The 23864-nt window shown below is 34.9% G+C and overlaps 1 protein-coding gene across 15 annotated transcripts in view; it reads right to left on the reverse strand.

The window, feature by feature from the left end:
• Positions 1 to 23864, reverse strand: part of CEP170 (centrosomal protein 170) — a 101504-nt gene that overhangs the window by 19105 nt on the left and 58535 nt on the right. For 7 of the 15 annotated variants that reach the window (XM_083829599.1, XM_083829606.1, XM_083829603.1 and 4 more), the window contains 5 exons: positions 19615 to 19764; positions 13350 to 13476; positions 6012 to 7838; positions 1958 to 2008; positions 122 to 356 (listed from right to left, as the gene is read on the reverse strand). In XM_083829599.1, coding sequence (XP_083685725.1) covers positions 122 to 356; positions 1958 to 2008; positions 6012 to 7838; positions 13350 to 13476; positions 19615 to 19764 — 2390 coding nt within the window. The remainder of the gene's footprint in view (positions 1 to 121; positions 357 to 1957; positions 2009 to 6011; positions 7839 to 13349; positions 13477 to 19614; positions 19765 to 23864) is intronic. The other 8 variants (XM_083829605.1, XM_083829604.1, XM_083829597.1 and 5 more) reach the window with 6 other exon arrangements.

The following is a 23864-nucleotide window of genomic DNA, read 5'->3' on the forward strand; positions in this document are numbered from 1 at the left end:
GAATGAAAACTAAGTAGAGTGATACAGAAAATCCATCAGCTCACATTCTCCCATATATGTACCTATACAACTGGTTGGATACAAATCTTTGTAATTTTAGTGGTGCTCCTTGAAAACCAACCTTGCTATTTCTTCTCGATGAGCAGTCCAATCACGAATGTAATCTTCCTGTTCTTTTATTCTGTGCTTGAATGTATTGCTACTTTGAGTTGCTGTCCCAGTGCTCTGCAGTCGTGTGGTTTTCAGGGCTGGAGAGGTACGTAGACGGGTATGTTTAGGGGAATTACGGTTTGATCCAAATTCATCTTCTGAGGTGGAAGCATAATCTGTAGGAAAGCGCCTCCATCTTGCACTTACTAAATTAGTTTAATTATTAAAAAAGAATTATTATTGCATCTTTTATAAGAAAAAAACAAAATTATTTCAGTAGTATCACAAAAATACACAACTATTCATTATCAATCCCCAGATACCTCACAAAAGGTTTATTTACTACATCTTAAAAAGAAAGCTAAAAAGTTGTGTTAAATAATATTAATAAAACATAAAACGGATGCTCTTTGTATAATGATGAGTGAAATAAGATGTAAAAGCCAGTAATTGTATATGAGCTGAAGCAAACTGTATTAAAAAACAAGGGCCCAATTCATTAACATTTAAGTATATAGTCAGGTTGCACTTTTTCTGCACATTTTTTCCCCAAGTTTCATTTATAGTTTAAGTGATACACAAAAACTGAAAAGACATGAAGGAAGGACTGAGCTGGCACCAAGCCTAGAATGCATGCTTACATAAGGAAAGCATAAAAATCACAGAAGACGCGATTTAGCCTAGAAAGAAAACCACTAATACTGTGCCATAAAAAACAGCATCACATCTAGAAAAACAGCAGCCTTTAGAGCAAAAAGTGTATTTTCTCACATGAAGCACAAAGCATATACAGCCATGTTGCTGAAGACAGACTGAAGTATAAGAGTATTGAAATTAAGTAGGAGGCTCTCTTCCCCCTATAAATTAGTCAAGTCTAGAAAATGTGTTTCAGATATACTGTCCTTGAACAATCCAAGCAGGAAGAGAGATCACTGAACGTTAAATGAGTGCTCATCACTGCAACCTGCTAAATTCTTGCAGGGGATTTAATCCCCTAAACTCACTGACATTTATGAGGCTCCGTAATTACTGCAGACATTTTTTAAAGTGTGCAATCCCCTTCTGGTAATTTAAAAGTAATAGATTTAAGCAACGCATATTGGTTTTAGTATATGAAAGAAAAATGCAAGAAGTAATAATGACTACTCCTGAACCACCAAAAGATTACAAATGAAGTATCAATGAATTTAGGTAACAAATACTGAAAGTCATTTTTAATTGATAAAAGATCTGTGCAATGCTTTGAAAGACTATAGTGTATAAAATATGACATTGGTGTATAAGCTTACATCCCTTCCCTCATGTAAATACTCCATCTGAAAACACAAATATGCTTGCAAAAATTTTTACAGGTTTAAATGTGGTCTTCAAATTGTATCCAGTTCTACTTTTTTTTTTTTTTTTTAATATTCTAATTTTATTGAAGAAAAGGAAAAAGTCTCTCCAGTTACTTATTGTATACTTTTTAGGGGGTTTCAAACTTGTTTTTATAAGGGAAATAGAACATAAGCAGAAAAAGCACATTTCCCCACCAGTAGCATGCAAGCAACGTGTGACTGAAGGCCAAAGAGCTTTATGAGTTGGGCCCAAATTTCATCATCAATTTTTCTTTAAATGCTTTGTTCTGGTTTGAATTAAACGTATGAAAATAAATACAAAATTTATCTTAACATCTCTCAAGTGAGGTAGTCCAGCAACTCAGCACTGTACAATGAGCATATGTAGTCATACAGTTAAAAACTAAAGATTGAATGAGAAGTGAAATTATCAGAAATATCAGAAACAGATTTGATTTCTAGTACTCTACCACTGTAAGTTTCAACATCAGGATCTGGGTCTGGGAGAAGCTTGGGTTTCTCTGTGTACAAAATAGTGTTTTATCATGTTAATTTGTATTAAAACATTCAAATTAGAATCATTTGCTTAAATAAAATCTATTGATGAGATTAGTTTTAATTCCTTTTTCACACAGCATTGACCCCACACTTTTTAGGAAAAGAGTCTTAAATTACACACTCACAAATAAAGAATTTTGCAAAAGCTTAAACATATCAGAGATACTATCCAACTGAAGCAACAACAGTAACAATTGTCTACATAGTACCATAATTTTTATTTATATTTTAAGACTTTAAAACGCTTATTTCTGTGTGATCAAAAGGTTTCTTATTGACATGGAAAAAAAGTTATCGTAGGCCTACCAGTAGACAAACCTAAATTGGTGACTACTGTGTGAAAAGCACAATGTATTGATAACGCTTTAAGCTGGCAAATTTAGTGACTTGGACACCATAATTTTACTTTTACGATTTAGGGACATAATTATTAAGCATAACCCTTACAAAACACTCTACTCTCACTGATGCATTCTCAGGGATCATCTTTGTTAAAGATCCTGAGATTCAGTGCTCAATATTTGCAATAACACTAAAGGTCAGTTAAGTGTTGTTTTCTTTCCATGCTTGAACCCTTTGTTTTACTTCAGGGATACCTCAACATCTTTGATGAGCCTATCTGCTAATTATTTGCAATGACAACTAGGTCAGCAAGCCAGCAGAGCCGCTGTACACAACCAGTTGCTGAACAAGGTCTCTTTGCTTTGACATAATGCAGAATTTTATGGCTGCAGCTTGGTACTCTTACACTGGGTCTGTCTCCATTGTTCTTTTTCCCAACACTTTTTTAAAAACTTTTTTTTTTTTTTACACTATTGTAACATCATCTGCAATTTTCCTCCGCAATTGTGGAAAAAGATCTTCAGTGTTCTCGGTTTTACTGATCACACTATTTTTTGTTGATTTAGTGCTTCGATTACATCTTTCATTACTTGCACTATAGAATTATTAATTCTGCTTCACAGCTTTTTTGCAGTGTTACCAGTTATCCAGCCTCCTGCCATGGAAACACCCTGATAACTACTTTAATGCTGATAATTCCCATCCAAGACATTCCACGTATCTGCTTTATCATTTAAAAGGGAGCAGCAATACTTAAGTCTACCAAGGCTTCATATAGATTCTTGAAATTATGGACTTGCTCATAGCTCTGACAATTTTAATGCTATTATGTTTCAATTCATCCATATGAAGTACAAGGCAACAAAAATATCCAATCAATGCAGGTCATTTTTCTACCCTCCTTCTACAGGCATGTATGTCTGAACATTGAAAAAGATTTGGGAAATGCAGAATTAATTTCCTCTTTGGTAGATTGGAGTTAAGAAGCGTGATTCTGCTGCCAATATTTAGTGATCTAGAATGTTGTAATGCTAACTGCGCTGATGTGAAGGCCCTTGGAAGAACCTTAACACTTCAGTCACAACCGATTCTCTGATAAAAGAAAAAGAAACTAATTTATTGGTAATGATCATCCATTTTACAGTCTATCTAGGTCCAGGGAGACAAAAAAAATACATCATAGTTATGTCTTGATTAAATCTGCGCAAAGGAAAACAAATTCAAACATTCTGAAGCACTTTTCTCAGGCACTTCATTAGTCATTTCCAGGAGTGTGGCAATTTAAGTGAATTGTTGACATTCCAAGAAACAAAATTAAGGTGAGGAACTGGATGCTTTGGATCCAAAAGCTTCTGCTGTGGTACATTTTTATATAATGCATGAGAATAGTATATTCAAAGATATTCAAAGATATTTTAAATAGGGATAAAGTATTATTATACAGATTTATTATGAAGCATAATTAAAACTTGAGCTTTTGGGTAGTTATTAGCATCATTTTTAAGATGCTAATGGAAAAATGGAGACACACTGAGTAGTGGCTTATATAAGAAAATTTTATACTTCTATAGCAATTCAGATGTACCTGAAGTATATTCTAAAAGGTCTACATGCTACTCCCGAATTTGGGGAGTAAACTGATCAAACTGATCAAGTCTTTTAATAACAGGAGCTATTCCTACTGCAAATTTTTCAAACCAGTATTTTTTTATTTGTATTTTTATAATGTCTATCTTATTGTGTTGGGATAGCTCATGAAAAGATGCCTTTTTTTTTTTTTTTTGGAAAGCAGAATATTTTATACAAGCCACAGTAAACAGTGTAATGCAGTGAAATGAACGCTCAAGACAGAACCATGACAGACTAGTAGACTGGAAAGAGAAAGCTCAGAGCAATCCATTAACAGAAGAAGCAAACCACCTCAATCTGGCAACCCGTTTAGGAAACATGCAGTAGTACGTAAACCTCAAAATCCATATACAGTTTTGTGAAAAAAACAAAAAACGAAACACAAAAATAAGCAAAGTGGCAAGTAACATCTGGGGTTTGCCTTTTCAGAAATCAGCAATATCTGGATATGAATTCGTGTTAATTCTTAAATGAATGAAATTCTTAAATTCTTCTTAATTCTTAAATTCTTCTTCAATGAGCAGTCTTAACTGACGCTCTTCCCTGGTCTAATGTTGCCAGCTTTCAGGCTGCACAAATCAATTTAAAACAGACTAAAAGAGAAAACATGCTATTTTTCCAACGGTATCTTAGAGGGAAAGACTGAGTTTTTAATCTGAGGCTTAGTTGTTTTTTTTTTTCATTTATTTTTTGTATCTTTGTAGACAACTGTCATCATATTGCAACAGATTCAGTGAACACCTCATTTGTATCTCTTCAGAAATTTCTATTAAGCTAATAAATAACACAACAAAAGGATACCTGTCTGGGAGAAAACACTGCTAAGAATCCTAAAAAGGTACATTTACAATATACAAGCAACAAAAGGGCTGCAGGAAATGTATCTATCACAGACCTTTAAATCAACTCTGAAGAGGAAGCAGCAAAGTAAAATATATAATCTCAGTGGCAACACTCAGCACTGGAAGTAAGGAAGCTATTGTAATTTTATTTTTCTTAGATTGTGGACTGGCTCTAAATACGGTCAAACTTTGATGATTCAAAGAGCAAGAGATCACCAATTATAGATATCCATTTAATATGAGAGATGACTTATATAGAATCACCACATTTTTACTTAGGATGATTTAATATTCCTGTTGGTAAAAAGCTAGCCTTTCACACTGTTCATATTTAAAGTGTTATGTTAGTTTCTAACAAAATAGCAGGTTATAATTCATCAACTGTATGGATTTTTTTTGTCATCCATAAATAAGATAATATTACTGTAAATGAGGGACTACACAAAAGAAGGTCAACATGATTTGGAAATAATTATGAAATCATAAATTGTCATGACTTTGAACAGAGAACAAAAACTACTCCAAGGAAAGGCAAACATTATTAATTACTTTATGATGTTTATTTAGGTAGTATTTGTGTTTAATTTTTTCACTTTAAACTTTTTTGTTATTATCATTATTAAAAAAACCTCACGGTTGTGGTTTTGGAAGCTAATCTTAAATTACGAGTATGATTATCCTAAAAAGGCTCAGGGTATTTCCTTGGGAAACACTACATGTTGGGCTTGTAAATATGCTGAACAAATAAATATTATATTTTCTATGCAGTAAAAAGCATTGCTGACCTTCTGAACATTTACTACTATGACTAGCGCAGAGAGATTCCACCCTGTTTTTGTACCAACACAAATCAGTGCTGCCACACTTGAATGCCTCAATGGAATTCTTTGTTACTGATCTGCTGCTACAAAAAATAAACAAACATATATATCCATCCAAGAAGGTAAAGGATTGAAATTTCTTGTCTTTGTGATTTTAAGTGAGAAACATCCACAAGCGTCAGCAAGGAAGACTCTTACTTGAAAGAAAAAGAGAGAGTCAACTAAAGCTCAACAAATTGTTTCATAAGAACATTCCTTAAAAAAGTATATAAATATAAAAAACATTTCAAAATATATGGTATTGTAGAAGCTAGTTAAATAATCTGACATACCTGAGGGAGAATTATGAGCTGAAGCCAAAGATTTGGATTTTGAATCTGAAAGTCGAGAAATGCTATTGGCTCGAGTTCTAGCAGAAACTTTACTACTATCTCCAGCTGATGTCAACCTTGCACCACTTCTGATAATAGCTTCTGGGGTACGAGATGAGGCAGTGCTTCTAGTTATTGTTGCTTCAGAATCACTACGTGCTGATAAAGAGCCAAGTCGAGTTCTGCGAGGTTGAGCAAGTAAGTCTATTCTGGAAATACCTCTCCTCCCTGAAGGAGGTTTTGATGTAGAACTTGTAGTGGACACTTCGGAAGCCACTGAAGCTTTATCAGCATCAGCAAGCTCACTATCTGAGGCTTCACCAAGCCGTGCTCTGCGCAAGAGAGAAGTCCTTGTAGGACGAGGTCTTGGAAGAGTGGTAGATTTACTAGATTGCCCAAGTGCAACAGGAGTGCTTTTTGATTTAGCTGACTTTCCTTCCATTTTGGAATGTAAAAGTTCATCTGCTGAGGCAAAAGGAACTCTTCCATGTGATTTGCCAGAGTAGGTTTCCTGGTCAGATGATAAGATATCAGAAATGGCGGAATGAGGTACACTAGATGTTTGGTCATCATCTGTCAAATCCACTGATGGTTGTCTCATTCTTCCACTAGATTGCACAGTTTTGCGAGCATCAGCTCTAGATCCACCATCTGAAGAACGACTTTTAGTTTTCTTTTCCATCTTTTCTCTGGCACTTGTTGCAGAAGATTTTAAAACATCCTTTGAAGGTGAACCAGAGGAACATCTATCTTTATATAAGGTTGTAAAGCTCTTCCGCTTCTGTGTGGATTTTCTTTCAGTGTCACCGGTAACGAGACTGATTGTGCTGGCTGTATCTACATCTGATTCTGGTGATATGGAATTATCTCTGTTATAGCTAGGAGTCTCAGGACCTTCATCAGTTTTATTTTCTTCACGGAGTTTAGCTTCAAGGAAAGCCATTACAGCTTCTGTGTCTTTTAAAATGAGTGTTGTATCTAGACTGGAATCAGTGTCCATTGAATCACTTCTGTCACGTGTCCTGTTTGCAGATGCTGAGGGGGCAACAGATCCACTTTGCTTATTAATGTGAGGAATAAGTTCTATCGGTATATTTGTGCTAGGCTTGTCTATAGTAAAGCTGCCTTGCCTCACTAACGGTTTTGAAGATTCCTTTTTTTCTCCTCCTGATGTTTTAGGACTTTGTCCTTTAATAGTTTCCTCATTTTTTCTTCTTTTTCCCTCACTCTGTGCCAACTTCACTTCTGTTTTATCAGTAACATGTCCAGGAGCTTTGTCTTGATTATCTAAAGTTTTGTGTGACACAGCAATCTCCTCCCTACCCTTCTCAACTTGATTTGTAGCAGGTTTTGTAGAAGACAGTTTTGAGGGTGTCCAGTGTCCTTGCTCCTTTCGTTCTTGTTGAATTTTTGCTAAAGCTTGTTTCACTACAGAAGTTTCTCTGCCAGTTTCAGATCTCTCTTTACTGGAAGAGCTAGGGAAAGAAAAAACTTTTTCTCCTGTAGCTTTTGGTGAAAGACCGTTCACTGTTCTACCTGACTTAGCTATACTTCTGCCGTCAGCATCTGAGACACGAGCTGGAGTTTCCTTCTCCTGAAGTTCAGTGTCTTGCTTTTCACCTATTTCTGATCTCTGATGAGATGTAGTTTTTGTTCTGGAGCCTTCACTCACTTTCTCCTCTTTGGGAAGCTGTGGAAGTGTCCTCCTTTTTCGCTCACCTTGGCTGGTCACAGAAGTTGCTGAACCAGCACTTCTGATGGAAATACCAGACTCGCTGATGTCTGTGTCTGAAAATGAGGAAGAAAAAATAGCTAAGAAACCATCCAATAGCAAGCTAAACACAAACATTAAATTCTTAAGATTGCATAACACTAATCAAGCAACATAAAACAGAATTGCAAAAAGTCATTGGAACATAAAAATGTCATTTGTCCACTTATCTATTCTATAGTGGGATCAATTATATTTAGGTAAACATATGATATAAAAGGTGGAACAAGTTCTCAGGTGACAGAGATTTGACTATCCCTATAAGCTTTTTGAGCAGGTAACTCTTCAAATAATTTTCCAGCTTAGCACTTGTTCTATTCTCATTAGGCATAATTTCATCTTATGGGTGAGAGTGGAAGCACTCTTATTATTACAGAGTGGAAACTGTGAATTACATTAACTACTTCCTAAACTATAACCAATACGTTGAACATACTTGGCTCTATTATTTCATTTCATTTTGTAGTAAAAACGGAACAAAATCATGTATGTTAACACAATTTTAGAACAGGTATCTCCTGATTAAAGACATTAGATATATAAAAAGATATTTCTGTATTACTAGAACTACAATATTAGGAGTGCCATACAAAAGAACAGTTTATTCAACACAAAGCCATTACAACCTAATCCAAAGTAGCTGATACAGTGCACGTGTCTACCAAAACAATGTCTAAAAGGTAGCAAGGGAATTACTACAATGAACCATTTGTGGTTTATCAGAGACCTGATAAGGTCAGAAAAAGCCATCTTCTCAGTGTTCTTCCTAAAATGGTCATGTTGCAGGAAAATGGAAGGAGTCATTGCAGAAGCAGGGTAAGAATGCAAAGACAAAACATTTTTCCTCTTCTGATGCTTCAGACAGGCATGGTTTCTTCCCAAAGATGGAAAATCTTGATTGTGATCACCTGGTTGAATGGTATCTTGGGCTAACTACGACCTTCCCGATACTCTGAATGTATACTGTGAAAGGGCATGCTTTATAAACATGTATGTCATTGCTGCGGAGGGTATACACTATTTTTTCCTGCTTTTTTCTAATTTCAGTATCTATGCAGCATATAGTCTATGATTGCTCTCATATATAAAGGAAAGTTTTCAAAAATATGTAGAATTTGAGCTATGCAAGAAGCTCTCCCTGAAAACAAACTTTTTGCCAGCAAAGTACACCAACACTGTATATATTAACCTGTTTTTGTGCTCCCACTCTAGGTTTAAATAGGTACACGATGTATCACAGTTACATCAGGACACAACTACAACAGGAAGGGGAAAGCCAGTTTTACATCCCTAAGCAAATTCAGCACCACATTTCAAAGTTCCTGAACAGAGTAAGACCCTCTCCTTTCTATTCACTTACTCCACAGCTGCTCGTCTCACCAAGGGGTTGCAGGCCCTCCCTGTGAAACCACCCCTCAAGGAACACTGAAGAGTAACTTTCAGTATTGAAAAGCCCTATGCATGAAGAAATTACTGTGGTTGCTGCTGTGCAGAGAGCAGAAACAATGCTTTTAATCTAAACAGAACATATAGCATGTCCTGTATACACACGTATATATGTACATACTGGAAAATATATATAATACATATATAGTAAATATAGTATATAGGTATAGAAAGCATCAGAAGAAAAACATCACTGATCAAATTCTTAGTGGATAGGGAATGTTCTTTAAGCAGAAAATATGGCTATCCCCCATTAATCATTGCAAGGAATAACTGATGCTGAATACCCCTATTTTAGGAATCAAACATTTTTCCCCCCAGTGTGTTAACTCTGCTATTCTTGCCTATTTAGCAAACATATCAGTTGTGCTGTCAGAAGCATGCCTTTATTGCTCAGAGACGATCATGCTCTGTGAATCACTCTGAATTTGAATATGTTTGGATGGTAAATAATTATTTTTGCAAGTTCATTTACCAATTATTGCAAAATAGTGTGACATATTAAAACAAATCTGCCAATACACTTTTCACCAGGAGAGATTTAAAAGCAACTTCTCTGCATTCCTTGCTGGTATCTTTCTATTAAGGCTTGTCCCCAGCAGTGGTTGTTCAAGCAGTATAAAGGCTTCTCCCTCTGCAAAAATTCTCTAACCACTTAATTGAATATTAACAACTATACTGTATGTATACAGTTGTTCCTAGAATATTAATACACTAAACTGAATACTATGCTACTTTCTGAGCTCTTTAATATTTCTTTTTGCTTTGCAGTGTCACACCTTTGATGAAGAAGGCAGAATGACTTGCATTTTTTTTTTTGCGTAACTTGTCCTGTAACACCTATTTGGGAAGCAGGAGATAATTGAAATCTAACCAAAGTTTCTTAATTCCTGGATTATTTTTCTTGGGAATTATCACTTTAAAATAAAGTAATAAAAAATCGGAGGTTACATGAAAATCAATATAACTGCTATTTGTGAAGATTGGCTTCTCTCATACATATCAGGTCAAATCTTTTAAAGATATTTAGGCATGTAGCTTTCTTCTTGACGTATTTGAAAGTCTTTAGTAGAAGACGTGTGGAGCTGCTCAGCATTGTCGTTGTTAATACACATGCTATGTGAAGTTTAACTTTACTAAATCTTGAACATAACTCAAATTTCTGAAGAAAATACAGGCATCTAAGCCAACTAAAGATTTTGCGAACTGTTCTTTGGACATGCATATCAAGTAGTATTTACATTACATCTTAGGTGCTTGAATGCCTTTTAGATTTCACCCTAAGTATTTTAGAATTCTTGCAGTATGGGTATGCACTATACAGTTGTTGCTTCACTTACAATAAAGTTCTTATAACGGAAAAAGAAAAAGCATTCATCCCTCCAAAGATCCTGTTTAGTATCCCATCTGAAACTGAAAATTTAAACAAATCCAAAAAACAAGTGAGACCCAAACCCGTTGGTTAACCACCCAAAGGATGAGTCTTTTTACTCCAAGTAATGATTACTTTAAGCTATGATTTTAAGTGCCCTGTATGTATATCTGATGCTGCCAAGTAATACAGAATTATGTGTACATGATACATCAAATAATTTTTCACCCTTTCCATCTCCTTAGACATCTGCTATCCTAAAACAGAGGATATGCAAAGTTCAACATCTATGAAGGGTGGAAAAGCTACTAGAGTAGCAGCAGTCACTGGTAAGACTTTTTTCCATGCATTGATACAGAAGTTTGCACTACACAACATCAAAAGCAAAATTTCTTTGAAAGCTACCACAAACAGCAAAATGAGACTCTAAAGGTAGAAGTTATTTTATTGCTTACTTTATTAAGTGGCCCCGACTTTTATGATTCTAAAACCATGTGAATTTACTTCATAAAGTAAATGATACAAAAAATACCCGTATTTGATTCAAATTCATTTAATTAAACATATTTACATACACTTTCATCTGCTGAATACAAGCCTAAATAGAGCTTCAGTTACTAATCAATACATAAAACTAGCTTCATTTTGGAGAAATTCCCAATAATATTTCCGTTTCACTTTTTTTTTTTTTCAATTTACTGTTCAAGTTATTAATTCAACTTTAGAATTAAAATTCATTTTCTTTCTCTTCCTTTCATTCTGGCAGAATAATACACAGAATTGAAAGCTAACTCTTTTGTGAAGAAGCTGTTGGCTTTTTTTCCAAGTACAGAAAAAAATTTACAGATAAGATCTCTATAAAGAGCACAGAAAATATCCGAATTCATTTACTAGCTTTATCTAAAATCTGAGGGCAGTAAAGTAAATCTACGACAAAACCACTTAGGAAATGCGTTCATTAGTTACAATTAAATTAAGATGTTCCAGGACAAATAGAGGGAATTTGAAAGAAAAAAAATCATTATAGGATTCAAGATTGAGTACCTCAGACAAGGGTTCAGTTCTCATAATGCAGGTGAGGAACTGCATTAGCTATCTACACTGACCAAGAAACGTATAATTTGGACAGAAAAATATGAACGTGATACTGCTTTTTTGCCTCAAAAAAAATCCCCAAACTATTTGTTTATTTATTAATATCACATAGAATTGATAAATGTTTTGGAGAAATCTCTGCTGCTACACTTTTACACTTGTTTGAGGACTCAAGGAGGAGCGTGTGTGTGGTGGGGAACAAAAAAAAAAAAAAACAAATCAGGAAACTGAGTAATAGGTAAGCTTAAGTTTGTTCTGCAGAAGGCCTGACTGCTGGGCAGAGTGCTGAGACCAGGTTTCCAGACTAAGCAGGGAGAGAATCACAGGATTCCACTCTGGAAGCTGTAATGGCTTGGTTTTATCAGTAGAAAATGCATTCTTCTGAGAGACTAACTAAAAAATCAGAGATATAACTTGCTCTGAAATTTAACAGATGTATGTATTCTTGAAAATCTGAAGAAAGCCAGCAGCTATAACAAAAAATAGAGAACACATATTATACTTCTGAGTGTAACTTTGTAAAAAAAAAATTAACTAAAAAGATGCTTAGAACTATAGAAAAAATAATTTATTCTACTCACCAATGTCTAATGAGGTTATTGGACACGTTCTGTACGTGGCAGTGTATCTTCCAAAGTGGTGTACAGAGAAAAGCACTTTGTACTTTTAAAGTACACTTTTTCCCTAATTAAAAATCTTTTAAACTTTGTTGTGAATTTCAACGTCAGCTGGAATAAGAGGAAATGCTGGAATTGCAAGACACAAATATCTCTCCAGCAGGTAGACTGATAATTGGTTAACTTTTGGTCACTAAACGGCATATCAGTTTCGGAATATGGACATTCATTGAGATGACATCCCTTTGTAGTTACCAGGCAATTTTACAACAAAGAGCCACATTAACTCACAAAATTTACAGAAGACAATTGAGGAACTACTTTGCAAGATTTATTAAATTCTACCTTAATATGCAAATACCAGTATTAAAATTCCACTAGAGTTAAATTACCATTTCTAGGCTGAAACCGAGAGGAAGAAAACAGAAGGTAAGTAACATAAGCAACTGCCTCGCAGTGAAGAGTGCAGACGTTAAAGAACATACAAGAACATACTACTTAAAGTCACAAATGTTTAACTAAGGACAGACAGTTGTTCATTGCTGGAGATAAAGTACGTTTTCTATGTTTCCAAGATCAGGAAGTACACTTCTACTACTCAGCTGACTAATAACTGAATAGTGAGTTTCAGGTTGGACTGTTTAATAGTCCATCCATTAAAATCCTGTTTTGAATTTGGGCAGTACTGAAAAAGATGTAAGGAAAGAAACATACTATGCAGACCAAATCAAATCTCACTCAAGTGAAAGTTTTTTTATATCACAAACTTAATTTTTTTTAGTAACATTCAGTTTAATTTTGACACTCTTCAGACACATTAAAAAACACTACCACTGAGCTTGTTTTTACGTTGCTTCTTCTCAAAGACATGCAAGAATTTCAGGTGAAGATAAGGTGCAAAGAATAAGAAAGTTACTTGTTTAGGTACATAACTGCTCTTTTCCCCTTTCAGAGGTTTCTTCATCAGGTATTATGACAACAAGAACTGCTTTTAGTACCGTTTTCTAGTGGAGCAGGCACAGGTGACTCCAATCTGATGTCATCATGATCATGACGTGTGTGATTGGCAGCCAAACTGGCCCACTGTGATACCCAACGTTTACTTCCAGGGGCAGCAGAACCTTCCTAAGGAAGATAAAAAAGCAGAAGAAAAATTACTTATAGATTAAAAGCATGCTCTCATTACAGATTTTCCTGGAATAGAAGTGTTAGACACTTTTCCTGGAGGAAGTTGAAAAAGGAGTTTACTTCAATAAATTTTAGTTATCACTTCTATAATGGCAACATAAATGACTCTATATAGACACAGAATCAGTACAGAACAAGCAGCATTTCCTAGTGCGATGAACTTTTAATCAGAACCTATAGGAAATACACTAGAACATGTGTCTGCTTCAAAACAGAAGAGCGGGAGAGAAACATGGTAAGTGTGCGCACAAGAATTAAGAACGTGCTTCGGGAAGATAACAAAGTTATATTTTACCAGGTTACAAGACACTTTTGTCCACATACAATATTGTATTTACTTCTTTCGGGAAAGACTACCTCAAGGACTGAAAGAATAAGATAATTTGTGATGGAAAGTAAAGGAATATCAGATCACTTGTTTGGCCTAAATAACAAAAGCAGCAAAGATTAGTTTTATATCACCCTACTGGATCGTTATCTGATATTTTTTTTTTTTTGGTAGCTGCCCAGGAAAGTAAATTGATTTGATATCCTGAAGGGAAAGCCTTTTGAAACTTTTTTCCATTTGAAAAAAGAAACATAGAAAGCAAAACATCTGCTTATGCTGTATTCTTGTAGTACAAAAACCTTTTTTTTTTTTCCCCAAACCAGATTTCTAAACACAATGCAATATTCCTGTTTTATCCGATATACTATAGTTTTGCTTGCTTACTTCCCTAAAAGAAGACAGCAGACAACTATGGCTGTATGTATATGTACACATGCACACATGTGGGCTGTACACTATTGAAAGCTTTATAGGAGTTTAGTTGGTCTACCTTACTGGAATCAAAACACAAAATTCTGCAAATAAAAAAAAGTCACTGACCATTACTATAGACAAGTAAAAGAAGAAATTACAATTCAAGATCAATAAAAGAGATGGAAAGGACATGAAAATACGAGTAACTTGCTCCGTAAGAAAATTTGCAGGTGCTATTGCAAAGGTTAGATGGAGCTCTGCTGCCTTTTCAGATCTTGGCATTTATATTCAAAATGTTGATTTTTGCCTAATGCATTGGCCACTCTGGGATTCTACTCTTTGATCAGGAACCAACTCTTTATATTTTATAAAATTTATTTAGCAGAAATGGAATGGTGAAAAAATGTCATCTAGTGTATGAGGGCTTCTTTCAAAATTAAAAGTAACTTAGACATCAAATCTCTAAGAAGACTTGAATTTATGGTCTTGAATGTCTCTTAATTATATGGATGACCCTAATTAATGAAAACAAAAGCATCATGAATCTATTTCAGAATGTTATGAATGAAGTATGCACAGACTGATCAAATCATCAACTACCGTGTCTACATGCTGAAATCATCTTATAATAAAAATGTTACAAAATAAAAATCTAATAACAGGAAAGTAGGGCAATTCAATGTTTCTGTTATTTATGGGCATTTCTGAACACAATGTAAGGAAAGAGTGCCAGAATGAATCATATTACAAAAAAAAAAAAGGCAAAAATGTGCAGCATTTATGTATTGATAACAAAAACCATTGCCAGTGCTGAAGCTTCATTTTTCTTTCATGTCTAAATTTTGTCTACTCTATTTTCCTGTCCCTACTAGCAAATATCCATCTTCAATAAAGCAAATAATTGCAGCCTAAACTAAATATGATGGCAGTCCCAATTATCTTTGCTACAGAAAATCCTAATTCTTTGTGTACTATCTAGCCGATTCCATACAGATATGATTTCTGACACATAATCAGCAATCTGAATTCCACTTTGCAGTGAAGTATAAAGATTTTGTGAATTAACTGTAATTACCCTGCCAAAAAACCTTTTCTACACACAAGTGGATGGCAATGTGTTTTATCAACTCTGTATATACAAGCACAAACAACAAAGCTATCAAGTTTCTTTTAACAGTAGTTTAAACATGGAGAATTTAGTACCTTAATAAAGTTACAAAATGTCTTTTATTAAATCTAATATGCATCACTATAATAAAGCTTAACTCCAAACAGTTTAATATCCAAATGTGAAAGCTTTATAAAACATTTAGGATAACAGAATATGACCTTTATTTATTTTCCCCTACTAATTCATATGCTTGCATCTTGCAGGCTTTCCATAAGCAATCCTCCAAATCTTCTCTTGAATAAAAAGAGGAGTTTCCTAGTTTTTCAGGCTTACAGCCAGGCTTACATAAGAGACACCAGCATTTTAACGTTGCATTGCATCTGCTTTCCTTTATGTTTATCATATATTCAAACCGAATTTGAAAAACATCCACAGAAAAAATATCCATGGATTTCTGTAGACAAATTTTGCAGCCTGAAGATTCAGAGCTTTAGGCTCTACATCTGGAAAAAGCCACAGCACATGTATATGACACCTGAAAGCCTCTCCAATACTTGGCATTTCACAGTACAATAATAGTAAGTTTAAATAAATTTCAACAAACAGAATCAAAGTCTTTTAAGACACATGTTTCAATCATCTCATGTTGTAAGAATCAGACCACGCCATCCTTTCATGAATTTAAGCGCCATTTTGAAAGCAGTCTTCTGGCTTCTCCCCTTTCCACCCCTGTTTCTGAACCACATTCCTCCAGGGGTGGTGATCTTTTTTTTTCTTTCAAATCTCCGTACTCACTCTATTTATACCAACGTTTCCACATCTGCTTACAGAACAACATTGACATCTATCTCAAATATTTTTTTTCCTTCTATTGCATTTACTTCCCTAACACGGCAAACCCCACATCATACCCATGTCAGCTACTGCTTTGCTACAGTAGACGAATTTAATGGTACCAAACTGTTGTTGTAAAGTAAATATCCATTCACTTAATTATCTGAGCAGACCTCTCTGTAGTTTAGAATTCACCCTTCTTAAACAAGAACGGTAACAAATCTCATGCCAATATTTCAGAGTTTCACTACCACTTCCCATCACAGAGACAACAGTTCCCATTTCTACTGGCAATACATCGCCCAGTGCATCCAAGTGCTTGCCTTTTCACAGCCACAGGACCTTGGTGACACAATCATCCTACGTTCTAAGTTCATAGCATCTAAGTCCAAACAAAAAACAAGCATCAAACTTAAGACTCAATGGTTTCTCTACAAAAGGATAGGAAATTCGTGTAATAAGATCAGACAACAAAAGGACATAGAGCCTCTAACTACGCGTGCCGCTCTCCGCTTATACTCTCCGCTTCTAAGGAGCAATACAAGTATTTACATGAATAAAGTTATTCAGTATTCACAATGTCAGCACTATTATTTACTTTAATCTTCAGTGACAAAGACATGAAGTAGGCATTCAAAACAAGAAAAGGAACATTGTCGTCAATGGCACTGATGACCCTGCAGACAAAGAAAAATAAAAGAGGTATGTCCTTAAGAAGCACATCAAAAACGATATTGACAAATCATGTACATGATTTAAGAACTGTGGGTAGCATATAGTCACTGAAAATTAAATGGAAATTGGATGGATAAGTCATAACCCTAATTCTCTTTGTTCTCTATCGTATTTAACATTTGTTCTTAAACCACTTACCTTGGTTGGCAAATGGCAGCTCATAATATAGAAAAAAACTTTAAAATATTTTACATAAATGGATTTAGTATTTTTAATGCCTAGGCTTATAACCACTGAAAAGGCAAGAAACAGAGCATGCAAGCTCAATCCAATTGTGTCAGACGTTTACTCAGCATTTCATCTAGTCTCATGACTCCTTCAAAGTACCAAAACTTGTCATATCAAAGGAAAAAAGTGAGAATTTCTTTATAAGAAAAGCAAATTGTATTCCCTTCAAAGCAAGTTATTTACAATGTGCCCTGTAAAGTGAACATATTTAAACTCAGGATAATCTTTCAACCCCAAAATGATTTTATAAAATCCTCATAATTCCCCAAGCCATCTTTTTCATCTTCCAGAACCGAAATCTCTTAAATTTTTAACCACTTCTTCTATGTCAAACATGTTCTGATTTCATCTCATTCTTCTAAATCATCTATAGGTGCAACTGACGTAGGCAGATGCAACAAGACCTCCCCACAGCCTGGGACACTGAGCTACCCCAAGGTTATCTGATTATTTAGGCAAAATCTTCAATAAGGTTTATTCACTTAGGATCTGCAGCTCAGTAATGCAGTAAGTCTTCCAAAAAGCACAAGCAGAAAAGCTCACATATAACGAGAATACGATGCTCATGTACTTTGCAAATCAAACACACCTGCCTCTCCCTTTCCTAATAATAAAACAAGCAATCTGTTTTGGTTAAAAAAAAAAAAGTTTATATATTACAACCTTCTCTCCAGTTGAACCAATAGTTATCCTCATGACTATTTCTCTACTACAAAATTATGAAACACACCTCTGTTTTTCTGGATTAGCTTCTCTTTTACTTCCATATATGTATTAACCTACTTCTATTTTTAAGTTTCTCTAGTAAGCTTTTTTCCAACCTTCATTTACCCTCATCTCTTCCTACATTAATTCATGCTATATCCATGTTGTTTCATCTCCTTTACTTACAGAGCAATTACCATTTTTCCCCTGCTACGCCTCATAATAATCCTATAAATTATGACTACGCCAAGATAACCCACTCCTTTCCCAATACATGAAGAAAGCTTATGTATTCAGCAAAGCATCCATAGTAATAAAAAGGGACCATTTTTGTAATTTCAACTTAATTCAAAGGGAGTGTTCATATTCCATTGCCAGAAGGGTTCTTAAACCTGTCCTATGATTGCAGAAGTCTCGGTCTTCTCAAATCAACCTGTTATTTGTAAAGTATGATACCTGGAAAGCTCAATCATGGTCATAAAATAAATCATATATTCTTCTGCTGTTATAAATAGGAAAAATACAGAAACGGAAACAAATCAGTACTTTTGATAATCTTAAAATCTCACAAGGCACAAAAGAGCTGAATGCTGCGAAAGGCATGAAAAAGAGGAGTAAAATTGCAGTTACAGATTCATTCAAAGAAGCAAGGTGCAGTAACCTTAGAAAAATGACTCAAAGACACTAATCCAGATACACTGACTTATTTAGTGTACCAGGGCTGCACAATAGCTCAAATACAAAAACGACAAAGTACACTTTTTCTATGGAAAGCAGTCTTCTAGATACCAAAACCAATACATTTGCATGGCAGGCAGACCGTCGTACTTTAAGCTTTTGATGTATTCCAGAAAAATTGCCCATTTAGAAAGTTTGTTAATTTACAAGATGGTATTTCAGCACCAATTTGCCATGGCAAGCAGAATAAATGTGATGTGCTTCGTTATCAGATTTAATTCTGCTCCAGTCTGAGCCTGTTCTATTTCTAACACATTTTAAGCTATCTTTTATCCATCACCATGATATCAGAATGTCTCCCAGGATTTCAATATGCAATATGATTAACATCTAGCTCATGTGCATATTTTGAGTCATATACAAAGAACAGACATTTTCCTTTGCCTAATCTTTTATCAACTGATTTAATTATACTGCTTTTGAGGCAACTAACGTAAGTGATTTCTCATGAGTGGCATCTCATTTGAGAAACGAAACCCTGAATTTAAAAACCTCTGGCTTCGTTAAAAAAATAATCTGAGATGTATTCTCCATATATTCTCCATATTTTTTTTTCCTAGCTGGCTTTGTATCACACATTAAATGCATACACCTTATTTCTGATTTTTAATATAGTTACTTGCTTTGGGCTATAAAACATAACCAGCTTTTCCTCAATTCCACTGTATAAACTACAAGAAACATATACTGTGCAAATGTGTGTTGCAAAGGCAATGTTGCAACAAAATTCCTGCTACTTCCCATACACTGGTATTAGTGCACATAGAAAAGTAGCAAAGTTTAAACTTTTCCCAATTTAACTTGCCTCTCTTTGACGTAGAGATTTCAATAATGCAATAAAGGATTAAGAAAAATAAAGAACTTAGAGACCTGAGCTAATATTTTCCAGGCAAGGTTTTGTTTGCTCTTTAACACTTACTTCTCAATTATTAGTGCTCTCTCATTGGAAGAAAAAAGAAGACCATCAAAAGTTAAATTCTACCTCTGTGTCAAGAAATCCAGTTGTACTCAGTGGTCTTTTTTCTTCCAGCACTACTGTAGCAGAATTTATAGCCCAATCTTTTACTAAATCTTTCTGGTTCTCGTTGATAACAGGCCTATTATAATCCTGGCTGTCATCCACTCCAAATACCTGAAAATGAAACAAACCATTACACACATTAACCCAATACCATCCTGATACAATGTTCAATGTTAATGGATGGATGGTGGCATGCTGGATAGTGAGTTCAAGTATTTTTTGTTGTATTATGTTTATCTGACATCTCGATGAAATCTACAGATAAAATAGAAAAAATACCTACTGCAATTTAAAAAAGAACAGAAGTTTATGTCATCACTGACAAAACAAGGATCTGCTATCTGGAATGGTCACATATGAAAAAATGACACTGATGAAAGAAACAAACAGTGAAACCAAAATTATTACAAAAATCATCATAAGTCCATTTTCCCAGTCAAGGAAAAAAATCAAAAACTAAACCCACCACATTTTCAGAATTTTGTCATTGTCTAGTGAAAACAAGAAATGTAAATGCTTAGCTTACATTTACCACTAATACACTCATTAAATTATTTCTTTAATACAAACAAGATTGCAGTTTTTCACTTATCAGGAACTTAGCACACATCAGAAGTTCACCACATCTCACAATGTCTAATAATCTCATTCAGATGTGCCTTGGTATGTGTCATCTACTTTGTTGTTTCCTACTGATGCTTATAGAATCCAATATATATATCAATGATATATTTGCTTATAGTATACTGTTTGTGAGAAACAATTTTCCCATGACATTCAAAACCATAGCTCATAGAGAAAAATACTAGAAAACATTAGGTATGTTTTAGCTATTAACAAGATAATGTAGTGAAAGGGAGTTAAGCAGGACAACCAGCCAGTATACATTCTGTCAAATTTCTTGAGTCATTAAGGAATATCAATTGCTTTCAGAATTTATGTATACTTCAAAGATATTTAAGAGAATATTTTGTACCTTGGAAATGTACCTACCATCTATAAAATTTACATTAAAACTGGCTGCTAGAAAGAAGCTATGACATCAAAAAAGGCTTTATCTTGAAGAAATGAAAATGACTTTCACATGTGTTATGCCCCTGCAAAAAAATGACTAGTACAAAAGAGAAAGAGCTATAGAATTATTTTTCCCCCCAAAAAATGTTTTGTAATTCAGTTTTGCACAGTAAAGCTAGAGGCCTAGTTTATTAAAATCCTCCATGTTTGTGTATTTTAAAGGGATTCACCACTAGATGGCCACAAACCATAACGTTTGTTAATGTCTCAGAAGCAGAGGAAAGAAAAAAAATTAAGCACCCAATCATTCTGCTCCTGCTAATGCTCCCCAAATTTGTAATAAAAAAATTAAATCATGTCTAGGTATTCTTATGCATGAGTTGCTTGAGAGTATTTTATAAATATTTATTTCCTTAGAAAAAGTGTAACAGAACATAAAACTCCTCTCTTTAAAGATATGCTTCTGATTTGTACAGTTGCAGCAATTTTTGAAGATAGGAACAAACCAGCTGTCATTCAGTGCCTCCTTTCTTTGAATATATCATTACTTTGCAGCCACTTTTTCCTTGTTTAATATAGTTTACTGTCTAGAGTTTTACATGTTCTTAAATTAAATGAAATTCTGATTTTATCACCTAAGCATCTGAAGGAAAATATGAATTCATACTTCCATAACTACAGGAATCAGGACTACAGAAGTAAATTGTTGCTTACAAATCTCTTAGTATTAGCTGGTGGCACATTCATTTACTGTGCTGAATTTCTTTACTTGTATCACAAACATGACCTAGGTTTCTTTCATTCATCGTTACCTCTTCTAGTCTTGAAGCCCTTTTTTAAGCAAATTTTAGTTTTCTTCTTCCATTATTGAAATTACTGCAAAAGCAAATTTGAATGTTGTCTTTTTTTTTTTTCCTTCTGTGAAAGGCAATATTTGCAACAATAAGATCCAAGTAACAGATTTACCTCCTAATACTACTTCCAATGCACCCTCTGTAAATAAAGTGGGGGTATCATAGGCAAGAAAAAGTACTGCAAATATCTGGAGATGTTCTTAGTTAGAAAGAAAGGGAAAGCATCTTCTTCGATAAATTAATGCTTTGTGCAAGCACCTGCCCTGCTGAAGTTGCATTCCTATACTACCTCAAAACTCCCCTCCTTGGGATGGGCCAGGTTCACACAAGTGCGATCTAACCCAAAGACTAAAACTTCAGAGCTGTGATATAAAAAAATCCCTTTAAAACCAGATGACATTAATAGATGTTTAAGACTTTACATATGACAATGAAATGAAAGGAAAAATAACTCATACTTAATGCTTCACAAAATTCAGAACATCTCTGACACACCAAAACTGAATAGTGTCAGAATTTCAGGATCAACCAATCCACTTACAATGTCTACCAAATAATGAAAATATACTCTCAACATAAAGAATAGCCTAAAGGTTTGTGCTGGAAACTGTGTTGCTTCCATCTAAAAAATGTTACTTGTAGTTAACCGGTTGCTGTCATAAGGTATGGGTGTTTTGACTGAAGCCTCAACAGATAAAGGCCTCTATCCTCCTAAAGACACTGAAAAACATTCTTCAAGATTTCCATTTCTTCAGAGCTTTCTGTTCTTTAAGTAACTTCATGATTTCAAATGAGATTAACTTAACCACCACCAAAAAAAAAAAATCCAGAGGAAATGCTGGTGACACCTACCTTTGCATCTCTTAACTATTTATACAAAAAGAGTGAAGTTTCTTTCTGTAAAGCTTGCATTTGTCAGAAGCAGCAGCCACAGCTTTAAAGAGAAGCAACTACCATCTGTATTTTGATCAATTGTGTTTTTGAGAAGAAAAAATGAAGCCAGATTACAAGATGCAGGTTTGGACATGGCTGAGTTGTTTGAAAACTGAGAAGGATGCTTTTTTTTGTTTTTGTTTTTTGCTAAAATAGGTAAAGGGAGTTTTAACATTTGTTTATGACTTAGAAAACTTTCCTAACTATCTCAAATCACAGGTATCCAGCATAAGGCTGGATAAAAAAATAGGTATGCTTTTTTTTTTTTTTAAAATCACTGCAAACAATAAAACTTCTACAAAGTAATGATTTTGCTTTTTTTTTGGAGAGCACCTGGGGGATGGATAGTAATGATTTTTTTTTATTTTTTTTAAACTTAGGTACTTGTAAGTAACATGAACAAAGCAATTCCTAGAAATTTATTTAAGATATTAATGCTGTTTTTAAACATGTCTTTTCAAAATGAAACTATAAACTCACTGAAGAAGCTAACTCAAAAGTTAAAGTTTTCTGGCCTGCTCTAGCCTATTATTGTTCATTTTTATGGAATGGTAGCTTAGCAGAAAGACTAGTTTATTTTACCCTGAATGCTATAAATTTCATAAAGTTACAAAACAGAAAACGGGATCATAATTTTCCCAGAATCCCTGAAATGTGACCAATGGGGGAAAAATCCAGGCACTGCCAAAATCTGCAGCATTATTTGGGGTTGCTACAGCATCTCTGCCACCCGGCTGTAATGGTGGAACTGTCAGAAATATTGTGTAAGCTGTGGTGGTGGGGTTTATAAATAACTACTTAATTGTTAAGAAGCATGAAACAATTTCCATTGCAAACCAGAACATTTTGAATGGCAGGGGAACAACAACATTTGTGCATGAAGTCAAGCCCCGTTTATGAAATGTAGTCAAAATAATGTTGTTTAGCCTGAAATGCAACTGGCCTTTACACAAATGGATTAACAAGTGATAGAGCAACTGCATCTGGTTTTGGTCCCCCAGTGGAAGAGAGAAATGGACAAATTGGAGAGCTCAGTTGGAGCTGCCAAAGCAGTCAAACTGGAGCACTTCCCACTTGTGGAGAGTTTGGGCAAGCTGGGCTCAGGGAAGGCTTTGGGGGTGCCTAAAAGCAGCCCCCCTGTACCTATGGGGAGAGCATCTGGGTGACACAGCCAGGCTCTTCACAGTGGGGCGCAGCAGGAGGACAAGGGACAACATGCACAAGTTGAAACAAGAGAGGTTCAGATGGCATGTAAAGGAAAAGCTTTTTCAGCCTGAAGACACCCAAGCAAGGTGGCCCAGTCTGTGTCTCTGGAGGGTTTCCAAGAGCCAAATGGATAAAATCCTGGGCAGCCTGTTTGACTTCAGGGCTACGCCTGCTTTGATCAGGGAGTTGGACTAGAAACATCCT

Source organism: Anser anser (genome assembly GCF_964211835.1).
Source record: "Anser anser genome assembly, chromosome: 3".
Taxonomy (NCBI): Eukaryota; Metazoa; Chordata; class Aves; order Anseriformes; family Anatidae; genus Anser; species Anser anser.